The sequence below is a fragment of the Ornithorhynchus anatinus genome, chromosome 2 (genome assembly GCF_004115215.2).
Source record: "Ornithorhynchus anatinus isolate Pmale09 chromosome 2, mOrnAna1.pri.v4, whole genome shotgun sequence".
Classification (NCBI taxonomy): domain Eukaryota; kingdom Metazoa; phylum Chordata; class Mammalia; order Monotremata; family Ornithorhynchidae; genus Ornithorhynchus; species Ornithorhynchus anatinus.
Genome location: NC_041729.1, coordinates 39,699,751 through 39,723,649, shown reverse-complemented (window position 1 = coordinate 39,723,649; position 23,899 = coordinate 39,699,751). Strand labels below are relative to the sequence as shown.

Sequence of the window (23,899 nt, the reverse complement as noted above, 5' to 3'; positions counted from 1 at the left end):
CACACAACACTCAACAGAGCTGGGATTAGAATCCAGGTCTTCTGACTCCTGGGACCTTGTTCTTTCCACTAGGCCATGCTGCTTCTCCAAGCAAGTTTGCTCTTGCTTGCCCTGTTCCTGATCGTAGGACTGCTAGTTGGCTCTGCTCACCATCAGGGGGTTCTGGACGAGGTTTGGAGAAGTTCTCTGAGAACATCAGAGAGAAGACTAAGAAGCGTTTAACCTTTTGGCAGTTGATCTGAAACATCCTCCTCTCCTGGCTGCCAGGCTGGTCGGAGAACATCACGGAAATGGTGTCAGGAGGGGACATACTCAACTTACCTCTGAATTAAATTCCCAGAAGAAGGGCAGGGAAAGTGGCCAGATGGTCAGGTGGGAGTCCCAAATTCCGGCAGCCTTGCCACCCCCAGAAAACCCAGTCTGTTTTCCCATCTCAACCCTCCACCTCGAAGAAGCATGAGATAGTGGATAGAGCATGAGACGAGGAATCGGAAGGTCATGGGTTCTAATCCCCATACTGCCACTTGCATACTGTGTAACCTTGGACAAGTCTCTGTGCCTCAGTTCCCTCATCTGTAAAATGGAGACTGAGACTGTGAGCCCCACGTGGGACAGGGACTGTGTCCAACTTTATTTGCTTGTATTCACCCCAGCGCTTAGTACAGTGCCTAGCACATAGTAAACAATTAACAAATGCCATAATTATAGATGCTCATAGATTCAAAACTTGGCATCTCCCTTTGCTGACCCACTGACTGGCAATAGCGAGAGGGGGAAAATGGAGAGGAGTAATCTATCAATCAATGATATCTATCGAGTACTTATGGTGGGAAGAGCCCTGTACTTAGCTTTTTGTCTTGTCTTATGCCATCAAACTGTTTCCGACCCACGACACCACGGACACATCTCGCCCAGAACACCCTGCTCTCCATCTGCAATCGTTCTGGTAAAGTAAAAATATGGAAGTGGCTTACCATTGCCGCCTTCCACACAGTAAATTCGAGTCTCTGACCTTTACTCTCTCCCTTGTTGCTGTTGCCCAGCACGGGTGAGTTTTGACTTGTAGCAGGTTGCCTTCCCCTCACTAGCCACTGCCCAAGCTAGGAATGGAATGGGTAGACCTCTGCTTGACTCCCCCTTCCCTAGCCGAGACTGGTTGAGTACTGGAAACTCTCCAGGTGCGACCCTGAGAGGGGAAACTACCTTTTGGGAGACTACAGTACAGGTAGAGTTGGTAGACATGATCATTCATTCAATCACATTTATTGAGCGATTACTATGTGTAAAGCATTGTACTAAGTGCTTCTTCCGGAGAGTACAGTATAACAATAAAGAGACACATTCCCTGTCCACTCTATTCTGCCTAAAAGTGGACCTCCACCCTTAGACCCCAGGGGCTGTGAATGCTGTCTGTAGCATGTTTGCCCCACTCTCAAGCCATTGGAGATAGAGGCTCGCTCCTCCGCTAAACCATCACAGCTGTAGGTGAAGATGGGTGTCTTTCCCACATGGAAGCCTGAATGGGAGCAGTTCCCGGTTTCCAACCCGGGGTTGTCCCTCTGGCCCCTGAAGAAGGGTGGCTTAGTGGAAAGAGCCTGGGCTTGGGAGTCAGAGGACGTGGGTTCTCATCCCGGGTTGTCCACTTGTCTGCTGTGTGACTTTGGGCCAGCCACTTAACTTCTCTGGGCCTCAGTTACCTCATCTGTAAAATGGGGATTAACACTGCGAGCCCCACATGGGACAACCTGGGTTTAGAACAGTGCATGACACATAGTAAGCGCTTAACAAATACCATCACTTATTATTATTATGCCCCCAGGACAAGATCAAAGTTGGCAGTTCTGCTGGAGGGTGGGGAAAGCCCCACTGGAAGAAAGGGCACCAGCTCAGGCAGAATAGCTAGGCTGGCAGAGACCCAGAGGTTTTGCATTGTAAATAGAATGCAAATCAAACCATTAAGTATCAGCAGACAGGCCCAGTGGGGAGCCCCCTCGGCAAACACATGAGTTAGGGAAACACAGGAAGCAGTGTTGACTCAGAGAACTAGCCTAGGACAGGAAGTCTCCTTTCTCTTTGTTATCTCTGATTATTTTAATAATCGTTTCAAAAAACCCCTCAACTAAGGGTTTAATCACTCCTCATTTTGATCTGGATCTGGCTTAATCTTCCTGCCCTCCTCCTCCTTCCCCTCCGCCTTCTCTGGGTCAGCCCTGCGGCAGCTCATTCAAGGCTGTGAATGTGGAGGGAAGGGGTTGCCCTTCCCAAGACCCTTTGGTCTCCGTCTGCCCCGAGCCCAGGATCTGGCTGAGCTTTGCAGAGGCAGGACTCTGCTCTGCTCTCTCCCTTCCTGGGAGACCCAGGGATTCTTGATCCTGGACAAGGAGACAGCTCGGGCCAAAGCCATAGCCCTTCACGTCCAATGCCCCTACAACTACTCTCCCCACTTTCCAAGCCTTATTGAAGGCACATCTACTCCAAGAGGCCTTCCCTGACTGAGCCCTCCTTCCTTCCTTCTCCCATTCTCTTCTGCACCACACAGCCCCAGAGCACTTCTGCACACATCTGTAATTTTTTTTTTTAAATAAGGTTTATCTCAGATTTAGAATGCAAGCTCGCTGTGGGCAGGGAATGTGCCTGTTATATTGCGGTTACTGTACTCTCCCAAACACTTAGTACGCTGCTGTGCCCTCAGAAAGCGCTCAATAAATACAATTGACTGACTGATTGATACAGACTGCTGACAGGTTGAAACCAGTCTGCCCTATAAGGGCCCAAGGGTCTCAGGCAAAAGTTAGGCTAGGGAGAGGGGCCTCAGGGGTGCCCCTGTGAGATCTCATCCTTCCCCCTGCCACTGCTGGTGTCACTGGCTCAGACAGCCACCCCCCAGTCCCCAAGTCAAATCTGGACCAGCCCGCAGGACTCCCAAATTGTGGGAACTAGCCCATTTACTTGCCCCGTGGGATGCCAGTCCTGAAAGGGAGAACTCTGTGCGGGTGCTGTAGTCCCACTAAAATTATGTCTCCTTCAAGAAGCCTTCCTTGACTAACCTCATTTCCCCATCCTATTCGTCCACACTTCTGCATTTTCTATGCACTTTCTCACCCCATTTTCAGCCCCATAGCACTTATGTACATATCCTTATATTTTGCCACTTACTCGATCTGTAGCTGATTTTATTACCTGTCTCCCCCAGTGGACTGTAAGCTCCCCGAGCCCAGGGATTGCATCTACCAACTCTATTTCATCATACTTTCCCAAGTTCTTAGTATAGTGCTCTGCACACAGTAAGAGCTCAGTACCATTGAATGAAAGAAGGATTTTCCACTGACCTCTGACTTCTACTTATAGGGTTGGGGTCTGAGCAACAGCTTTTCCTTTCAGTCTTGGGGCTTAGGTTCAGATTTTCTCCTGAAGTTAGATTCCTGGAGGAACTGCAACCTGCAGATGGATATGTCTAATTGGAGGTGAGGTGAATGAAAGTTCCCTCCCACCCCCCTTCCCCTGAGCTCTAAGAAGGAGTGTCTTGGAAAGGATCACTGGGGTTGGGGCACCGTAAGCAGAAGTTACAACCCTATTTCTTGACCGCACTTTAGGCATTAAGAAGAGCTAAATGGCATCCTACAGAACAGCAAGGAGGCAGCATAATCTAGTGGACAGTGTATGGGCCCGGGAGTTGGGAACCTCTGGGTTCCAATGGTCTGCAGTGGAAACTCGGGCAGTTTCCTCATGAGGGCTGCTGGTTCCTCATTTGAAAACTGGGGATCGTTATTCTTCCCCTTCCCACCTCATAGGAATATTGTAAGGACAAAATGAAAAGGCTCATGTAAAAACTTTTGGAATAAGACGTGCAAAAATTTTGAGGAGCAGCATGGCCTAGAAAATAGAGCACAGGCCCGTGAGTCACAGGAACCTGGGTTCTAATCCCAGCTCTGCCATGTGTCTGCTGTGTGACCTTGGGCAAGTCCCTTAACTGTGCCTCAGTTATCTCATCTGTAAAATGGGGAGTAAGACTATGAGCCCCACGTGAAACATGGATGGTGTCCAACCTGAGTAGTTCATCTCTATCCTAGTGCTTATTTCAGTGATTGGCACATAGTAAGCACTTAACAAATACCATAAAAAATAGCAAAGGTGCTCTTCAAATTAGAGGTACTATTTATTAAGGGACTGAGTCAGGCCCAAGATCCAGTGGTGCTGACACCTCGAGTCCCTTCGCCCCAGCTAGGTCTGGGCCTGCTGGACCTGATTGATCACTGATGTCCCTCAGATAGATAACAGGGACAGGGACCAAAATCGGAGACATTGGGCTTTTTAAAACCTCACAGGCTCTCTGAGAGGCTGCTCTGGAGAAATTTAGGCTATACATTGTTAAAAACTACGCTTTTTTAAGGTATTTGTTAAGCACTCACTATGTGCCAAGCACTGTACTAAGTTCTGGGGTGGACAGCGTCTGCCTAATGGATAGAGCATGGACCTGGGAGTTAAGAGCAAAATGGGGATTAAGGGTGTGAGCCCTGTGTGGGACAGGGACTGTGTCCAACCTGACTTCCTTGTATTTATCCCAGGGCTTAGTACAGTGCCTGGCACATAGTAAGCACTCAACAAATACCATAATTATTATTACATAAACTAATCAGGTTGGACACAGTCCATATCCCAAGTGGGGCTCAGTGTCTTAATTCCCATTTTGCAGATGATGTCACAGGGGCACAGAGAAGTGAAGTGATTTGCTCAATGTCACACAGCAGGCAAGTGGCAGAATCGGGATTAGAACCCGGGTCCTTCTGACTCCCAGGCCCGTGCTCTATCCACTTGGGCACACTGCTTCCCTTTTCATATCCAAACAGGCCACTGCTCTCCTTATCTATAAAGGCCTTCTGAAATCACATCTCCTCCAGGCCTTCCCCAATTAATTTCTAATTTCCTCACCTCAAATTCCCTCAACTGCTATCTAAGTACTTAAGTACTCACAAGCTTCCCGAGCCCTTCTGTACTTATTTTGCATACCTTATCACTTCACCCTGAATTTATGTGCATATTCCCTTTACCTTCTTTCTCCCATCTTCAGATAGATAGTGTCTATCTCCCCTGCTAAATTGTAATCTCCTCAAGGGCAGGGATCACCTAATTCTAATGTACTAAATTCAGCACAACACTGCACAAAGTAGGTGCTTAATGAGCATTACTGATTGATCACGCATCCCTGGAGTCCCTGGTAGGACACTGCTCACATTATCTCTGACGTCAACAGTCATTTTAGAAACCTGGGGAGAACCAAGCCTCCCATGATAATGATAATAATGTTGGTATTTGTTAAGCGCTTACTATGTGCAGAACACTGTTCTAAGCGCTGGGGTAGATACAGGGTCATCAGGTTGCCCCACGTGAGGCTCACAGTTAATCCCCATTTTCCAGATGAGGGAACTGAGGCACAGAGAAGTTAAGCGACTTAACCAAAGTCACACAGCTGACAAGCGGCGGAGCCGGCATTCGAACCCATGACCTCCGACTCCCAAGCATTCTAGTATCTATAATACCTTACGGAGGCCCTGTGAGAAGCACCAGACCTAATGGAAAGTGCATGGGTCTGGGAGTCAGAGGTCTTGGGTTCTAATCCCCACTCTGCCACTTATCTGCTTCTTGTCCTTGGACAAGTCACTTTATTTCTCTGTGCCTCAGTTACTTCATCTGTAAAATGGGGACGAAGACTGTGAGCCCTATGTGGGAAATGGTTTGTATCGTCCAACCTGATTAGCATGTATCCACCCAGCACTTAGTACAGTACCTGGCGGCTGGTAATCGCTTAATGAATACATAAACAAGGGGAAATTTCTCCAGAGCAGCCTCTCGGAGAGTTCTGCTGCTGAGGAAAACTGAGGCAGATTTGCCTTTAAGTCACTTCCCTCCCCCACAGAATTAATCATGGCAAGGCAGAAATGACTTATCCGAAGCTCCCCAAAGAGTCCAACTGCAGAGACCTCTCTGCCAGCCAGCCACCTTATCAACAACCAAGAGTCGAAAGAGAGAGTCTCTGCCTGCTTTTAGGGCTCTCTGACAGTCCCAGTTGAAAACTGCTCTTCTTCCAGGGCTAGGCTGTTCTGTTTTGTTTTGCTGTCCGTCTCCCCCATTGAGACCGTAACTAAACGTTATTGGGCAGGGATTGTCTCTATCTGTTGCCGAATTGTACATTCCAAGCGCTTGGTACAGTGCTCTGCACATAGGAAGCGCTCAATAAATATGAATGAATGAGGGCTAAACTGGGCAGGGCTTTTCGGTCCTTGCTTCCCAGAGCTCCAGCTGCAAGAAAGCTCCAGGGAAACAGGGTGGCTCAGTGGAGAGAGCATGGGTTTGGGAGTCAGAGGCCTGGGTTCTAATCCAGACTCTGCCACTTGTCTGCTGTGTGACCTTGGGCAAGTCATTTAACTTTTCTGTGCCTCAGTGACCTCATCTGTAAAATGGGGATGAAGACTGTGAGCCCCACGTGGGACAACCAGATTACCTTGCATCTATCCCAGCGCTTAGAAGAGTGCTCAACACATAGTAAGCTCTTAACGATACCATTATTATTATTGTTATTATTGAAGAATCAAACTGTTATGGGTCTAGGGCCAGAGAGGGATGGTCCCCTCCCCTCAAAACTGGGTCGCAGAAAGTCCAGATCGCACAGACTGCTCCTCTGGCTTCCCGAGATGCCACCCGCGCCACGCTGGGGCCCAGCTGCTGCAAGTCCCATCCAATCTGTCACCAATCTGCCGGTCTCACCTTTACAATATCGCCAAGATCCACCCTTTCCTCTCAATCCATTGCTGGTACAATCTCTCCTAATATCCCAACTGGATTATTGTGTCAGCCTCCTTTCGGGTCTCCCTTCCTCCTGTCCCTCCCCACTCCAGTCTATTCTTCATTCTGCTGCCCGGATCATCTTCCTACAGAAATGCTCTGGGCATGTCACGCCCCTCCTCAAAAACCTCCAGTGGTTGCCTATCAACCTTCACATGGAACAAAAACTCCTCACTCTTGGCTTCAAAGCTCTCCATCACCTTGCCCCCTCCCACCTCGCCTCCCTTCTCTCTTTCTACCTCCCACCCCGTACACTCCGCTTCTCTGCCGCCCACCTCCTCGCCGTCCCCCGTTCTCGCCTGTCCCGCCGTCGACCCCTGGCCCACGTCCTCCCGCTGTCCTGGAAGGCCCTCCCTCCTCATCTCCGCTAAACTAACTCTCTTCCCCTCTTCAAATCCCTACTGAGGGCTCACCTCCTCCAAGAGACCTTCCTAGACTGAGCCCCCCTTTCCTTCTGTTCCCTCTCCCCTTCCCCTCCCCTCAGCACTGTGCTCATTTGTATATATTATCTATTACCCTATTTATTTTGTTAATGAGGTGCACATCCCCTTGATTCTATTTATCTTGATGATGTGGTCTTGTTTTGTTCTGTTTTGCTTTGCTGTCCTTCTCTACCCGTTTAGACCGCGAGCCCGTCACTGGGCAGGGATTGTCTCTATCCGTTGCCGAATTGTACATTCCAAGCGCTTAGTACAGTGCCCTGCACAAGTAAGCGCTCAATAAATGATTGAATAAATGAATGAATGAGGGCTAAACTGGGAAGGACTAGGCTGGGCAAGGCTTTTCAGTCCTTGCTTCCCAGAGCTCCAGCTGAAAGACAGCTCCAGGGAAGCAGGGTGGCGCAGTGGAAAGAGCATGGGCTTGGGAGTCAGAGGCCGTGGGTTCTAATCCAGCTTTGCCACTTGTCTGCTGTGTGACCTTGGATAAGTCACTTAACTTTTCTGTGCCTCAGTGACCTCATCTGTAAAATGGGGATTAAGACTCTGAGCCCCACGTGGGACAACTAGATTACCCTGCATCTACGCCAGAGTTTAGAAGAGTGCTCGACACATAGTAAGCGCTTAACAAATACCATTATTATTAAAGAATCAAACTGTTAGGGGTCTAGGGCCAGAGAGGGATGGTCCCCTCCCCCCCAAACTGGGTCACAGAAAGTCCAGATGGCTGAGACTGCTCCTCTGGCCTCCCGAGACCGCACCCGGGCCACTCTGGGGCCCAGCTGCCGCATGTCTGGCTGGGGCCCCAGCCTGTCTGTCTCCCCCGATTAGACCGTGAGCCCGTCATTGGGCAGGGACGGTCTCTACCTGTTGCCCAGTTGTCCATTCCAAGCGCTTAGTCCAGTGCTCTGCACATAGTAAGCGCTCAATAAATACTATTGAATGAATGAATGACTGGAGCCTCTGGCGGCGGCGGCGGCGGCAGCAGTAGCCGCCCCGTGGAGGCGCTCAAACAGTCCAACAGCGCCACCTCCTGAGGAAAACCTCTCCCACGTCCTCCCTCTTCCCCCTCCACATCCGACAGACCACCAGTCTCCCCTCTTTCAAAGGACACATCTCCTCCAGGAGGCCTTCCCCGATTAAGCCATCTTTTCCTCGACTCTCCTCTCCCTTCTGTAGACTTTAAGAACTCAGTAATAATACTGGTATTTGTTAAGCGCTTACTATGTGCGGAGCACTGTTCTAAGCGCTGGAGTACAGTACTCTGCACACAGTAAGCGCTCAATAAATACGATTGAACGAAGAACTCGATACGCCCCCACCCTCAACCCCACAGAACTTATTTATGCAAGCAACCACGTGGTCTCTCTGACCTGAAACTCCTTCCACATAGGACAGACCACCAGTCTCCCCTCTTTCAAAGCACACATCTCCACCAAGAGGCCTTCCCCGACGAAGCCTTCGTTTCCTCCACTCCCTTCTCCCTTCTGCATCGTCTACGGACTTTAAGAACTTGATATGCCCCCACCCTCAACCCCACAGAACTTCTGCAAGCAGCCACGTTGCTCCCTCTGACCTGGAACTCCTTCCCCGTCCACATAGGACAGACCGCCAGTCTCCCCACTTTCAAAACACACGTATCTCCAAGAGGTCGTCCCCCTTTAAGCCCTCATTTCCCTGACCCGCCTCTCCCTTCTGCATGTCTGTGCACTTTAAGAGCTTGATATTCACCCCACCCTCGAATGCCATAGAACTTATGTAAGCAATCTTATTTGCTGAGCACACTTACTGTGTGCAGAGCACTATGCTAAGTTCTTGGGAGAATGTAATGCCTGTCTCCTTGTTTTGTTTTGTTGTCTGTTTCCCTCCTTCTAGAATGTGAGCCCGTTGTTGGGTAGGATTTGTCTCTATTTGTTGCCAAATTGTACCTTCCAAGTGCTTAGTACAGTGCTCTGCACACAGCAAGCGCTCAATAAATGCGATTGAATGAATGAATGAATAATATAACGGAGTTGGTAGACATGTTCCCTTCCCACAATGAGCTTACAGTCTGGTGGCAGGGGGTGGGGGTTGGGGTGGAGGGGACGGGGGACAGACATTAATATAAATAAATAAATGAATTGTAAAAGTGCTGTGGGGCCAAAAGAGGGTAGAATAAAGGGAGAAAATCCATGTATACGGATCAGCAATTTATTTATATTAATGCCTGTTTCCCTCCGTAGATTGTAAGCTCATTGTGGGAAGGGATCCTGTCTACCCACTCTGTTGTATTATTCTCCCCAGGACTTAGTACAGTGCTCTGTGCACATTAAGTTTGATTCTATTTATTGCTATTGTTCTTGTCTGTCCGTCTCCCCCGATTAGACTGTAAGCCCGTCAAAGGGCAGGGACTGTCTCTATCTGTTACCGACTTGTCCATTCCAAGCGCTTAGTACAGTGCTCTGCACATAGTAGGCGTTCAATAAATACTATTGAGTGAATGAATGAAAGCGCTGCTCAATAGATAGCACTGATTGATGGATCGATCTTGGTGATCAGTGCTTGCCCATGCTCAGGGGTTGGAGGGATGAGGATGGAGGTGGGGGGAGACCTTCCATACTCCCTGGGAGAAAAGAGTGGAGCAACAGCAGTCAAGGAATATCTCTGGGAATGATGGGAAAATGCAGACTCTAGCCTTAGCTGCAGGAGGAGGGTGAGGCCCCAAGTGACAATGCCACTGACTGATCATATTTATTGAGCACTTACTATATGCAGAGGACTGTACTAAGCACTTGGGAGAGCGCAATATAGCAATATAATGGACACATTCCCTTCCCACAACAAGCTTTCGGTCCAGAGGAGGAGATAGGCATTAATATAAATTATGGCTATCTACACAAGTACTATGGGTCTGAGGGGGGAATAAAGGGAACAAGTCAGAGTGATGCAAAAGGGAGTAGAAGAGGAGGAAAGGAGGGCTTCATCAGGGAAGGCCGCTTGGAGGAGATGTGCCTTCATTAACGTCTTGAAGGTGGGGAGTGTAACTGTCAGAATGTTGTGCCTTGAACCATCTCCAGGAGCCGATTCTGTGTTGCCCCGACTTGCTCCCTTTATTCACCACTCCCTCCCAGCCCCACAGCACTTATATACATATCTGTAATTTATTTACTTATATTAATGTCTGTCTCCCCTTCTAGACTGTAAATTCCTTGTGGGCAGGGAAAGGGAATATTTATTGTATTGTACTCTCCCAAGAGTAAGCACACAGTAAGCAGTCAATAAATATGATTGAATGGATGAGGGCAGAAAAAGAGTCCTCACATCTAACTGCTGGAACCTTCCTGGGGAGAAGACAATTCCCTTATCTCAAGAAAGAGTTTCCATACAGAAAATCTGTACATCCCCCTTCCAAAGAGACAGACTCTCCTCTCCTACAAGTGAAGCTTCTAGTGATTGGTCACACTCAGTATGCTTGTTATCACTAGCCTTAGGGTGTCCAGCAGACTGTTCTCTAGTGGTTTGGGCAAATGCAAAAAATGGCAGCTTGCCCCATCAGCCCGAATGCTGATAAATGATAAAAGCCCGAATGTTCTCCAAGGTGACCCGAACCCATCCTCCCACATGCCTCTGCCAAGATACTGGCACAAGACCCCATAATGTTTGGGGAAAATTATGAAGGCTCCCTGTTCCTTGGGCAAAGTATGAGGAAAAGCAGAATCACATCAGGAAGGGTCTCCACACACAGAAACACAGAAGATGGCATTTTGGAATTATGATGCAAATAAAGGAAACTCCAATGGGGAGAACCTTACCAGCTCTCCAAGGCATCGACAGTATCATAAATAATTATAGTTGAGGCCTCTGCACACCAAATAGTTGATTAAAAAAGGATAAAAGCTCCTACTTAAACTGTAAGCCCTATGCGGGACGGAGATTGTGCCCAACCTAATTAATTTATATCTACCCCTGTACTTAGAACAGTTTTCGACACACAGAGAAGCAGCGTGACTCAGTGGAAAGAGCCCGGGCTTGGGAGTCAGAGGTCATGGGTTCGAATCCCAGCTCTGCCTCTTGTCAGCTGTGTGACTGTGGGCAAGTCACTTAACTTCTCTGTGCCTCAGTTACCTCATCCGGAAAATGGGGATTAACTATGAGCCTCACGTGGGACAAACTGATCACCCTGATTCTACCCCAGCGCTTAGAACAGTGCTCTGCACATAGTAAGCGCTTAACAAATACCATCATTATTATTATTATTATAGTAAGTGCTTAACAAATACCATTTAAAAAAAAACAATCTGATGAGACATTCTCCACCCCTGAAAAAAACAAGTAAACAAGTATGGCCCTTACCCTTCTGGGAATATACAATCAGGTATATATCAGCAGGGACCAGTGTATAAAAAATTTTAAGACAACTGAATATAGAAACAAAAGAGAGAAACAAACGGTGCGAAATCTGTCCCATCCTTTCCATCCTAACCTCAACCACTGGGGCCCAAGCACTTATTATAGCCCATCATCCTTCTCACTGATCTCCCTACGTCCTCTCTCCAGTCCCTACTACACTCAGCTGAAGAAATCATTTTCCTAAAAAATGTTCAGTCCACATCTTCCCTTTTCTCAAAAGCTTCTCGATGGTTGCCCATCCATCTTTGCATCGAACAGAAACTCCTTACCCTTGGCTTTAGGGCACTCAATCAGCTCTCCCCCTCCTACCTCAATTTGCTAGTCTACTACAACCCAGCCCCCATATTTCAATCCTCTAATGCCAATACTAATACTAATACTGCTAATACTGCATCTCAATCTCTGTCTCTGTCACCCCTGACCCCTTGCCCTTGTTCTCACAGTGGCTTGGAACTCCTTCCCCCTTCATCTCCAACAGACCACAATTCTCTTCATCTTTAAAGCCCTACTAAAATCACATCTCCTCAAAGAGGCCTTCTAGCAGCTAAGCCCTCATTTCCCAGTCTCAGCTTTCCTTTCTGCTTCAACTACGCCCTTAGGTCTGTTCCCTTTAAGCACTTTGATCTTCACTTCTCTCCCCAGGCCCACAGTACTTATCAACATATCCACCTATAATTTATTTTAATGACTGTTTCCCCCTCTCGTCTGTGGGCTCGGGATCTTCTACTCCCAGTCTTTTGTACTGTATTCTCCCAAGCTAAGTACTGTGCTTTGCAAACCGTAAGTGTTCAATAAATTGATCGAATTTACATGACCTACAAGGAGTGGGGCCAAAGTATTTAAAGTACCACAAATCAAGTAAACTGAGTATTCAGAACTTGTGGGATTGAGGAAATAACCACTTTTTTCCCAGTTGTTCAGCATTTCTGTGGAAAGGGGTGAGCTGTTGGTCACTCTAGGATGGGGAGGGGTGGGGAGCAATGGCTAATTAGAGGTTTGAATCCTGGGTAAGGGGCCTGGGCTCACCGTGGTCCTGGTAAATGGTCAACAGAGAAGCAAGCCAGCCATGTTTGGGGAAGACTGCCATAGCTTGCCATTCTTGGCCTCCAAGAGAAGGAAAACTGGCCAAAAGATTTCAACTCATGGAACTTCCTGGGAAGCACTGTCCATAAGGAGGAAACGGATTAGGCACTGACTCTTGGCCCCCTGATTTAGACGCCCTCTACCAAGCTGGCTAAACCACTGCGGTGAGAGGCAGAGAGGGAGGCTTTACAACTTTCCTTTTCAAAGAGCATTTTACTACAACCTTTGGGGTTGCACCTATTTAAAATTAAACTAGCATCGAAAAAAATCTTAAATGGAAGGAATCCCCTTAAGCCTAAACTTATTACTTGTGCCTGGTATATAGGACAGCACATTTACTTTCTTTTCAGCTGGGGTTCTGGAGTAAGTATGATCATTAATTCCAATTACTTTTTATTTTAAGAAAACTAATGGTATTTTTTAAAATGGGACATTCAAAATATCAATACATAAAACAGATATTTTATGGGTCTTATGTTTTTTAGGCAAGAAATACCAAATCAGTGTTTCATTAGAGAAGCAGCATGGCTTAGTGGAAAAAGCACGGGCTTGGGAGTCAGAGGTCGTGGGTTCTAATCCCAGCTCTGCCACTGATCAGCTGTGTGACTTTGGGCAAGTCACTTGACTTCTCTGTACCTCAGTTACCTCATCTGTAAAATGGGGATTAAGACGGTGCGACCTGATAATGTTGTATCTACCCCAGTGCTTAGAACCGTGCTTGGCACATAGTAAGTGCTTAACAAATACCATTATTATTATGAAACACCCTTTTGAAAAAAAGCTGAACAACAAGAGATGACAGAGCACCCTAAACTTGAACTTAGGCATGTATGTCTGTTTACTGTTGTACTGTACTCTTTCAAGCACTTAGTACAGTGCTCTGCACACAGTAGGGGCTCAATAAAAACAGTGGATTGAATGAATGCTCCTGAACACGGGACCATCTGAACGCCACTTTGGTTCTGCATATGCCCAGTGTGCATTCTCTCCTACAGTCCAGCACAACCCAGCTGGCACACTTCACTCCTCTAGGGCTAACCTTCTCATTGTGCCTCAATCTTGCCTGTCTCGCTACCCACCCCTAGCCCACGTCCTGCCTCTGGCCTGGAACGCCCTTCCTCCTCAAATCCGACAGGCAATTACTCTCACCCTTTTTGAAGCCTTACTGAAGGCAAATCTCCTCCAAGAGGCCTTCCCACACTTAGCCCCACTTTTCCTCATCTCCCACACCCTTCTGCATCGCCCTGACTTGCTCCCTTTGCTCTTCCCTCTCCCAGGTCCTCAGCACTTATGTTCCTATCTGTAATTTTACTTATTCATATTCACGTCGGTCTCCCAGCCTCTAGAGTGTAAGCTCACTGTGGGCAGGGAATGTCACTGTTTATTATTGTAATGTACTTTCCCGAGCACTCAGTACAGTGCTCTGCACATAGTAAGCACTCAATAAATACAACTGAATGAATGAATTTATGTACTCATGCGTGTATACAAATGAGCATGGCCTCAACCCTTAGAATCCTTCTGGAGTGGGGCAAGAATGGCCTGGGTCAGGGCTGGCAGTGAGATACCACCCCCTCCGGAACTCAGGTAACCCCTTCTGACCTACCTATGCAATCCCTCTGAGTGACTCAAGGATCTTGGGTTCTAATCCTAGCTCTGCCACCACCTTGTTCCAATTACTTAGCTTCTCTGTGCCTCGATATCCTCATCTGTAAAAACGGGGATCCAATTCCTATTCTCCTTCCTACTTGGACTGTGAGCCCTGTGTGGGACAGGGACTGTGTCTGATCCAGTTGTCTTGTAACGACCCCAGCGCTTAGTATAGTGCTTGGCACAGAGTGAGAGTTTAAATAAAACCAGTTATTATTATTAGGGAGTTATTATTATTTCATGTGAAGCAGTGCGGCCTGGTGGAAAGAACACAGGCCTGGGAATCAGAAGACCTCGTTCTAATACTGGCTCTGCCACTAGCTTTCTGTGTAACCTTGGGCAAATAACTTCTTCGTGCCTTAGGTTCCTCATCTGTAAAATGGGGATTAAGACATTAAGACTGTGATCCCCGTGTGGGACACGGACTGTGTCCAACCTGATTATCTTGGCTCTACCTCAGCACTCAGTACAGTGTGGGCAGGTGGGGTTGAAAAGTCTATATTTCAGAGAATCAATCCATCAGGAGTGGACACTCCATTGGGATATACTCCTTATACTTACCAATCTTCTGCATCTCAATGGTCAGAGGCTCAGCAAACAGACTTCTCAACCAAACGGCACTATTTCCCATGGGTGGAATGTTTCTTACCTTCATCCCCTAAAATTAAGTGAAACAAATTCTCTGGCACTGCTTTTTGGTATTTGAGTATTGAACCCCATCACCAAACACCGAATGGACACAACTTCCTGAGTCAACACAATTCTGTTCACCTTGGTGCCCTTCACAACAAAAATATGGTGCAGTAAATCACATAATACAAGATCCACTTTTGCATGTTCACATCTTACCGACTGCTCTTCTGTGTCCTTATGATGAGATAGCCAGGGCTGCAACCTAAGAATGTAAAAAATGTGATTACCGGGTGTGCCTATCCAATCCAGCATTTGGTCTTAGACGATAGCAACAGCTTGCTACGACAAACTGTGTGATGGGTGCCCTCCTTGTCCTTGGCCTTATTGTCTTGGATGTACCAGCTAACATCTCTAAATTTTCATTTCACAAGTCAATGAATATGGGAGAGGTTGGAAGAAATTCTGCAGCATAATCCTTCTTTTAAACATAATTTTTGAGCTAATTTGCCAGCTTGAAAGAACACGAGCCTGGGAGTCAGAAGACCTGGGTTCTAATCCTAGCCCTGCCACTTGTCTGCTGTGTGATCATGGGCAAGTCATTTAACTTTTCTGTGCCTCTTCTGTAAAATGGGCATTAAATCCTCCTGTGTCCAATTTAGACTGTGAGCCTCATGTGGGACAGAGACTGTGTCCAATCTCATTATCTTCTATCTACCCCAGTGTTTAAAACAGGGCTCGACACATAGTAATTCCTTAACCAATACCCTAAAAATGTGATTTGTCCAAGACCACTCAGCAGACACATTTGAGAGACACCCGCTTTCCAATAGTGTGAACTGACCGCAGCTGGAAAGACAAGATGATGATGTGATCTAACCCCAGAAAGCAAACACCAGGTCCCAGGCTACCTCCTTAGGGTGAAGGGGAGCAAGGAAGGTGGCTTAAGAAGAATCCAGGAAGAGTTTATTTTTTCCACTTGTTTATTTTAAAACATTAAACCCAAGCTGAATAGAAACCACGGAAATTACATTGAAGAGTTTTTGTTTTAACTAGTTGCAAAAAAAAAAATCCCAAACCAAAAAAACCAACCCAAAAAAACCACAATAAAAAATAGCTACAGTACATCCATGAAACTACTGAAGTTAAAATAAAAAATACAAAACTGGGTTCAAGCCTCAATTCAACCCTCGTGATTTAAAAAATATGTTGGGGCAAGCGCAGGGACTTGCAAAAGGAACTAGGAGGTCCAAAGTCTCTTAAAAAAATTATATATATTTATATATTATATATAATGTATATAAAGTGGTATGATATACAACCATTATGGTTAGAAACAAAACAGAAATAAGTACAAAAGGCCCAAGGGTAGGTTTACAGGTCAGTTTCCCTGGACACCCAAGTTGAGATACCCCTTTCTCCAAGGAGATCCCAGGAGCCGAGGGCAGATCCAGGCCATGGGAGAAGGCCCTTCCCAGGCCTCGACAGTGAGAAATAAAATACCATTTGGAATTGCATAGTGAGGCGTGGGTACGGAGAGTCGAGGGAGCCTCCAGGACCACTCCAAAAGGGATAGCTTTATCCATTCCCTGGAAATCCTCTCTCTGGTCCAGCTCCACAATCCTAGGACAATCCCCTTTCCCGTCAATCAGCAGACCAATCAGGCCTAGGCAAGCGGAGTCCCAGAAGAGCGGGCTGCTGGGACCACCAAGAATGTCTCATTTGCTACTCCTCCTCAGGGAGCTTGGCCAGGACAAAAACCAAAGAGCAACTACGTGTGGGGTGTGTGTGTGCGCGCGCACGCACATGCACGTGTGTGTGCATGTGCATGCATCCATGTGCATACAAGTGAGCCCTAGCCAAGTCTGAGTCCCGAGAGGCCTCCTCCTTGGTAGATCTGGATTAGAGAAATAGTCAATCTGGGGGCAGGAGGAGAGCATATAAGATACTACACACATAAATCCACTCACCCCTGGCTGGAGAAGAGAGGCTTGTGGCAGGGGACTTTGGAACACAAAAAACTACACAACTTGAGTGACGTGAAGGCAAGAGCCAGCTGATTTTCTGGGAACTAAAGTGTCTCATGTTCGACTACAGGCTTCCTGAGCCAAGAAAAGGAGTGAGCTGGAAGGGGGCTGGTGATCTGCTTCTCTGGGGGATGTGACAGGTCTCCATATTAGCTCTCAGACCACAGAAGAACAGGGGGTAAATTTCTCCCTGCTGGTCCACAGATGAGGACAAAAGGAGGAATCCTCTCTCTCTTCCTGGAGCTGGGAAGACAAGCTCCCTGGAATAGAGGCATAGGGCATGGTCTGGGAGTTAGGTCCTGGCTCCTGGGAGCCACAGTTCTGAGCTGCTCTGGTTTCTTTGAGCTGTCCAGAACACAATATGAGCTCTTGGAGGTTACTCTGAACCAACCTATCCCAACCTTGCCCGTGACACCCCAAGTCATTCCAGACAGCATTTCTGTATTGCCCTCCACCTTCTCCAGCCTGTTTGGAACCACAATCAGGTGGGATCTGGAGCTCTCCTGCTCCTGTCTTGTCTAAGCCACCACCCCCGAGTCAGGAAATGTAAGACCAGGAGTTATGGGAGCTACTACTGAGCTTATGATGCAACACGAGTTGTTTGGACCTCTTTCTCTAGGAGAAATGGTGACTTTCCAGCAACCTTCCTCTTGGGTGGCCACCATTTCTCTCCCTGCACTAAGCTGTGTCCGGAGTATCCCTGTGAGGGGGCCAGCTGCATGTGGGGACATTTGAGCACTTTCTAGAATGGGGAAACGGTCAGGGGGCTGGAAGGCGATTTGGGGGAAGAAAAAAAAAAAGAAAGAAAAACACACCCAAAATAAAACCAAAGGAGCAACCCATCCCCCTTTCTCAGGTTGGGCTGGACATATATTGAGAAAACCTCACTCCAAATGCTCAGATTTACATTTGAACCCTTTTTTTTTATCAATAAGTAAAATGAACGGTGTTAAAAGATTACAGACAGGATACAAACACTATAGTTAAGATTCCCAAGACAGCACGAGAGATTCACAGCCAAGTCTGGAGTTGGATTTCCTTTACAAGTACAATGCAGTCTTGAACACTGGACGTGAGAGCCCAACATGCTATTTACATTTCACATTGTGGACATGTTCATGTGCTTGGAAGAGATTGCAGTTCCTTCCCCAAATCAGAGGGCTTTTTTTTGTTTATCCTCTGTTTTCCATTTTTTGCTCATGAGGGTGAAGTGGAGCGAGAACTGAACATACCAGACAAAGCTGAGGACCACGTTTGTGCTTCTAACAGAATGACACGTAGGCCCGAGGCTCAACCACAGAGAGCGTCCAAAATGCAGTGCGTGGCAGTGGGACTGGAGAAGGTGAGGGGAGCGGGGAGGCTGTAAAAATATTTGCTTGTGGATGAGATGATAGAGATCCTTTCCGACACTCCCTCTCAGCTTCGCTGGGCTTGGGAGCCGATGTGGGGGGAGGGGAGTGGGGAAGGAGGGATAAAACAAGGGTGGGGGGAGGAAAGGAGGAGGAGAGAGAGCGAGCCCCACAGTCTTGGCACCTCAGGTGGTGGTGTCTCAGGTGGGGCCATGAAAATAGGAGTCAGATGCACAAAGAAAATGCCCCTTGGCTCCTCACTGACGTCTTCGTCTTCGGGGAGGAGTTTGAAAAAGCTCCTCCGGGCAGGTGGAGGTCAATAGGTTTAATATCTGAGGGCCCTTGGTGGGCTAGGAGCTGAGAACTCACAAAAGTCACAAGCCCTGCCCTCAAAGAGCTCCAAATAATGAAGGAAGGAGCTTGCAGTCCGATGAGATGTTGAGTTCTAAGGTCCTCTGAGGTCACCGGGATTGAGATTTTTGACCAAAGTCTGTGACCGCCCAGCTGATCCCGACAGACTGGTCCCTCCTACGACTGCCCAGCTGGGCCCAGGTCACCAAATTCTCTCACCTCTGCAGTCACTCTTTGCCAGTCCCTCTCTCCGGTGTTTGAGAGAACAGCTCGGTCCAATAAATAAAAACGGCTTGGCCTTCCGTGTAGAGCGTCGACGTTTTCCAGGTCACGTTGCAGCCAGGCAGCTGGTCTTCAGACCAAGGGTGAACTCCTTATCAAGAACAGCCTTGGTTCCAGATGCCACCGATGCAGCTTGCCCGAGGTTTGACTGGCCTGGTCAGGCCAGATGGTGACCGGAGAGAGCTCGCCTGCTGCCCCACCCCCACTCTTGAGGCAGCCCTGAGAGCCAAGATGGGGGGGTCCAGCGCTCATCAGTACACGTTGAGGTCAACGCTTGGGCTGGGATGACTGGCGGCTAAGCCCGAGCAGGGGCCGGGTGCAGTTGAAGGACTTAAGACCGCAAGGAAGTGCAGGACCCTCGCTTACCTTCTGGGGTGAGCGGGGCCAATTCCCCCCTGCTCCATGCCCAGGGGCAACCTTTCTGCCCCTCGATTCTCTCCCCTTAAAATGGCCCATTCCCTGAAATGAGGGTTTGACTGAAGTTTGGGGTGGGATTCTCTCTTGCCTCATCCTTCTTGTCCCAAACGCTAGACCCTACGGGACAAGCAATTAGGGCAGCGCCGGGAAGAGACTTGGATGCTTTAATTTTTTAACCCACAATGAGCAATTGATAGGGTTTACTGAGAGGAAAGGCTTGGTGGGGAGAAATTTATAACTGCTCAAAGAGATGGAGCTGGGCTGGCCATTTCCAGGACAAACGGGAATGTGTTTGTTCATTAGCATCAATTATTCTCTTAGAAAGAGCCACAGTATCTATATCTATCTGTAAACTAGGGTCAAATCTACCCAAACGCCTTTACTTTGCTCAACTGCGAAGGACAGGGGACCGATGGATTCGGTGTTTCCGCCGATCCTCACTGCCAGCGGGGCCTCCTTCTCGCTCCCTCACCTCAAGGTCAGTGGCCAACCCAGGATTTCAGTGGTTTGGTCAGACTCAGGGTTATCTAAGCTGAAGTGCCCTGCTTCTCTGGGAAGAATCAGCTCTTCATCAGTTAAATAAGCTCGGGGGGCGGGGGATGGCAGGGAAGTTGGCAGAAGGAGGTCAGCAGCGAAGTTGGAAGTGGAATAAAAAAAGCACTCTGCACTGAGACAGGGCTTTTCATGTCGGGAGCCTCTCAGAGCACCTCAAAAGTAAATCTTGTCTCTTCCCTAGCCCACCTCACCAAAGTGAGGCAGGTGAAATAAAGAGGCCAGAGACACGTGCAATATGTCAGTGTGACCAGAAACAGAATGGATCCCACGGCCCTGACCGCCCGTCCATCAGGTTGCCCATGGTAGCTTCGGCCAGCCCAAGAGCTGCAGAGTTTTAGTGGTAAGGAAATAGGGCAGCCTAGCTGAGCTGCTGGTACTTGTCAGGAGCAGGCTAACTGCCTAGAGATCAAATTCAGGTCTCAATCTCCCTTTCCTGACAACTGGGCTAAGTTGCGGGACCAGAGGAGAGGTGAATTCCCCACCTAGGTCCATTGACTTCTCTGTCCTCAAAATTCCAGGGAGGGTGAATCTTCCACTGAGGATAGGTAGTCAAGCCACCTTAATGGGGGATGGAGCAAGGAAGGAGACTCTGCTGCCCTGTCTGTAATCTGGGCCCAGTCGAATGAACCTAGGATAAGTGTGCAGCACCAGGAGGAGAAAGAGGAGGAGCAGCAGGAGGGAGAAACAGCTAACTCCATTATTCACAGCTATGTTATGAGCCTTGGCTGTTTTTTTTTTTGATCCCAGAGTGTGTGTGGCCCTAGAGCAGAGATCGCTTTGATGCTGGGGCCTCGCTAAGGCGGACACTTCTATTTCTAGATAGAAACTTAACTGAAAAAATAAAACCAGCAGCTGATAGTTGGCCATGGTGGCCAGTGTTGACTGAGCCCTGCGATTTTACTTCAAGATGAAGGTCCAGGTGCTTTCCCTAGATTAGAGAGAGAGAGAGAGAGAGAGAGAGAGAGAAAAGAAAAAGAAAAAAGCTGCCAAGTTTTGGGGAGGAATTTGGCACCTGGGAAGCTGCCACTCCTGTGGTCCTAGGAGGGCCAGACTGAGCTCAGAAAGACAGTGCTGGAAATGAGGCCGGAGGCAAGGGTGGAGGGGACACAGACAAGTGGACCTGAAAGACCGAAGCGAGACACTCAGTAGGGGCAAGGGTCAACCGAGGGCCACTCGCTCATGCTGAGATCCTGCCTTGCTTCTCCTGGAGAAGTCCAAGCCTGGTAACCGGGACAGAGTGATGATATCGAGATCACTGCTTTAAAGGGCTGGTAAGGTAGAAGGGAAAACATCGGCATGGTCTAGCCACAAGCCTGGGACCGAGCCCTAGAGAAGACTCAACTTTCGGGAGATTGGAACCAAAGTAGTTGGGCGACTGGGGGGGTTGTGTTGGGGGTGCGGGGAGGGAAGATCACCATTCCCGTGGGCAGCCAGTGGGTGTCTGTGCGGCCGTCTTCCTGCCGTGGACGTAAATGGAGTGGACTCGAAGCTCCTCCATCTTCAAGCTGATCCGGAACAAATGAGAGAAGCACCATAAGGGATAACTTGAGATTGGAGTCCTAGAGCAACTTACATCCAGTCCCTCTGCAGGAAGGGTGAGGATGTGGTGGAGGGAGAGGATGAGGATATGGGTTTGCAATAATCCTGATCCCTTTTCAGAACGAGCACGCAACTGGGCGTCGGCCGAGGGGCCCCAACAGGCCGGCGAGCACTCTCTCTCTCGGCCGTCTGACTGGAGCACTGCTCTCTCCCCGGGCTGCACCCAACGTTCCCGACTCCATCTGCAATGGGGCCGCCTCTCAGACTCCCAGTGGACGGGTCCCGGGAGTGAGGACGGAGGAGAGCTACGTAGAAGCGGGAAGAGCAGGGCTGGCATGGAAGGGTGGGGGGAGAGGGAAGTTCTGCGGGCACGGGATGGGGAGAGACGCAGAGTTGGCACGTTTGCAATCGGGTCAGTGGGTGTTGGTGTTTTTAATGCACACTGCCAGAGTCGGGGCGCGGCTGGTTGGTAGCGAGGTATTTAGCTCTCATGCTGGAGGTGTACTGGAGGAAGACAAAAAAAAAAGAAGAAATCAAGAGTTATGACAGGTCGACTAGAAGCGACTCCAGGACCTGAACAATCATGTCATCTCCATCTAGACGGTCTCTCTGGCTCGGGTTGCCGTAAGGGGCTCTAACCCGAGCCCCTGACCCAGGAGGACATCCAGTTATCATTCGAGCCCGGTCAAAGGTCAGTATGCCCACCGCGGTCACCGCCTTCCTCCTTGCTGCATCCATGCCCAGTAGCCCCCTGCTCTCCCAAGGCCCTCAGGAGCCCTCGGGGTGCAGGGGAAGAAAGGCGAGAGGAAAACGCCCACACGACCAATGCTTTCACTCTGAAAACGCCTCCAGATCACAACACAGTGCCTCCCACTCCCCATCCCTCCACCTGCACCGAGTCTCGCAAAACATAGAGGACAAAAATCTTGATATTCGTGGCCTAAAGAGGGCGAGTGACACATGCACGACCTTGGCCCATCTGCCTTTTCACTGCCTCCTCAAGGCAGGATTGAAGGATAACCAACAACCTAAACAGGACACGCTCCTGAGACCAATGTTAACCTGCTTAAGTCAGGGAGGTGAACGTCTCCCGCCTCTTCACTTCGGGCAGCTTCCAGGATCCTGCCCAGAAACCCTATTCCCACAAGGAGTTTCTGGCAAAGACCAATAAATCTGGACTAGCCTTCAGCATTCCTTCACCTAGGCTGGTCCTCTCAAGCCAGCAACTGAGTCATGAGGGTAGGCAGAATCTTTCCAGCCTTTTCGCACCTTCAACTCAGAGTGGTATTAGTGTATTTGAACTTGAGTGAGATCGAGGCTACTTTGGAGGACCCTTGGGTGGGGAGAGGAACACAGAATGGGAGCAAGACCCTCTGGGAAGCCGTTGCCTCTAAGAAACCCTCCCCTCTGGACCGAGTTCCATCCAAGGAAGAAGGGATTCCCGTAACCCTCCTGTGTCCTTTCCCTTAAGGTTTCACATGGGAAAGAAAGCCCAGAGAGATTAGGTGAGAGGGGATGTGTCTAACGCACTCAGGAGACATAGATCGGTTCAAAATATGAAATCTGTTTGGAAACAGAGCTCAGCAGCTGTTCCCCGTCCTCCCCCATCCATCCCTTCCTGAACAGGGTCTCGACTTTAGTTTCTGAGGCAAAAACCTTAAAGCTCAAGTGGAACATTCCCATTGGCCCAGGGCCCTGAAATTGCTCCAAATAGGACCGAGCTTGTTCCGGGACAAAGAGCCTGGGAATTTCCCAGTCAGATGCACAAGGGGTTGGCAATGGGGTTCGGAAAACCATAAGCCCTAAGAGAGGGCCAATTTGTTCAGTCCGAGAAGGAGAAAATGAAGGGCGGGATCATTCAAGCTACCATGGGGTTACTGCATTTGACGGGGAGAGGAAAGGGATAAGAGAGGATAGCTGTGGAAGAGAAGGTCCACTGCTTAATGTTGCCTTAGAGACCTAGAATAAGTGCACAGGAGGTGAAGGGTTAGCATTGGGAAACACTTCTCAATCGGCAGCTCGCCGTTAGTAGAGAAGGGGTCCTCCCTGTGGAAGCAGCATAACCTAGGGGAAAGAGCATTAATCCCACCTCTGCCAATTGCTTGCTGAAAGACTTTGGGCAAGTCACTTAACTCCTCTGTGCCTCAGTTTCCTCAACTATAAAATGGGGATAAAGCACCTGTTCTCCCTCCTACTTAGACGGTGAACCCCATATGGGACAGAGACTCTATCCTAATTAACCTGTACCTTTCCCAGTGCTTGGACCAGTGTTTGACACCTGGTATGTGCTTAACAAAAACCATTACAAAAATAAGATCTGTCAGACATTCTAATGGGGCTGGGAGAAAGA

The 23,899-nt window shown here is 48.6% G+C and overlaps 1 protein-coding gene and 1 non-coding gene across 3 annotated transcripts in view; both read right to left on the bottom strand.

The window, feature by feature from the left end:
• Positions 1-1,058: 1,058 nt before the first annotated feature.
• LOC114809807 lies at positions 1,059-1,196 on the bottom strand. The gene has a single exon (XR_003757583.1). It is a non-coding gene; the product is annotated as a small nucleolar RNA SNORA7 (small nucleolar RNA).
• A 14,798-nt stretch (positions 1,197-15,994) lies between these two features.
• The window catches only part of TTYH3 (tweety family member 3), a 119,891-nt gene continuing 111,986 nt past the window's right edge, over positions 15,995-23,899 (bottom strand). The window contains exon 14 of one of the 2 annotated variants that reach the window (XM_001513370.6): positions 15,995-22,053. In XM_001513370.6, coding sequence (XP_001513420.2) covers positions 21,982-22,053 — 72 coding nt within the window. In that variant the 3' untranslated portion in view covers positions 15,995-21,981. The remainder of the gene's footprint in view (positions 22,054-23,899) is intronic. The other variant, XM_007656958.4, reaches the window with a different exon arrangement.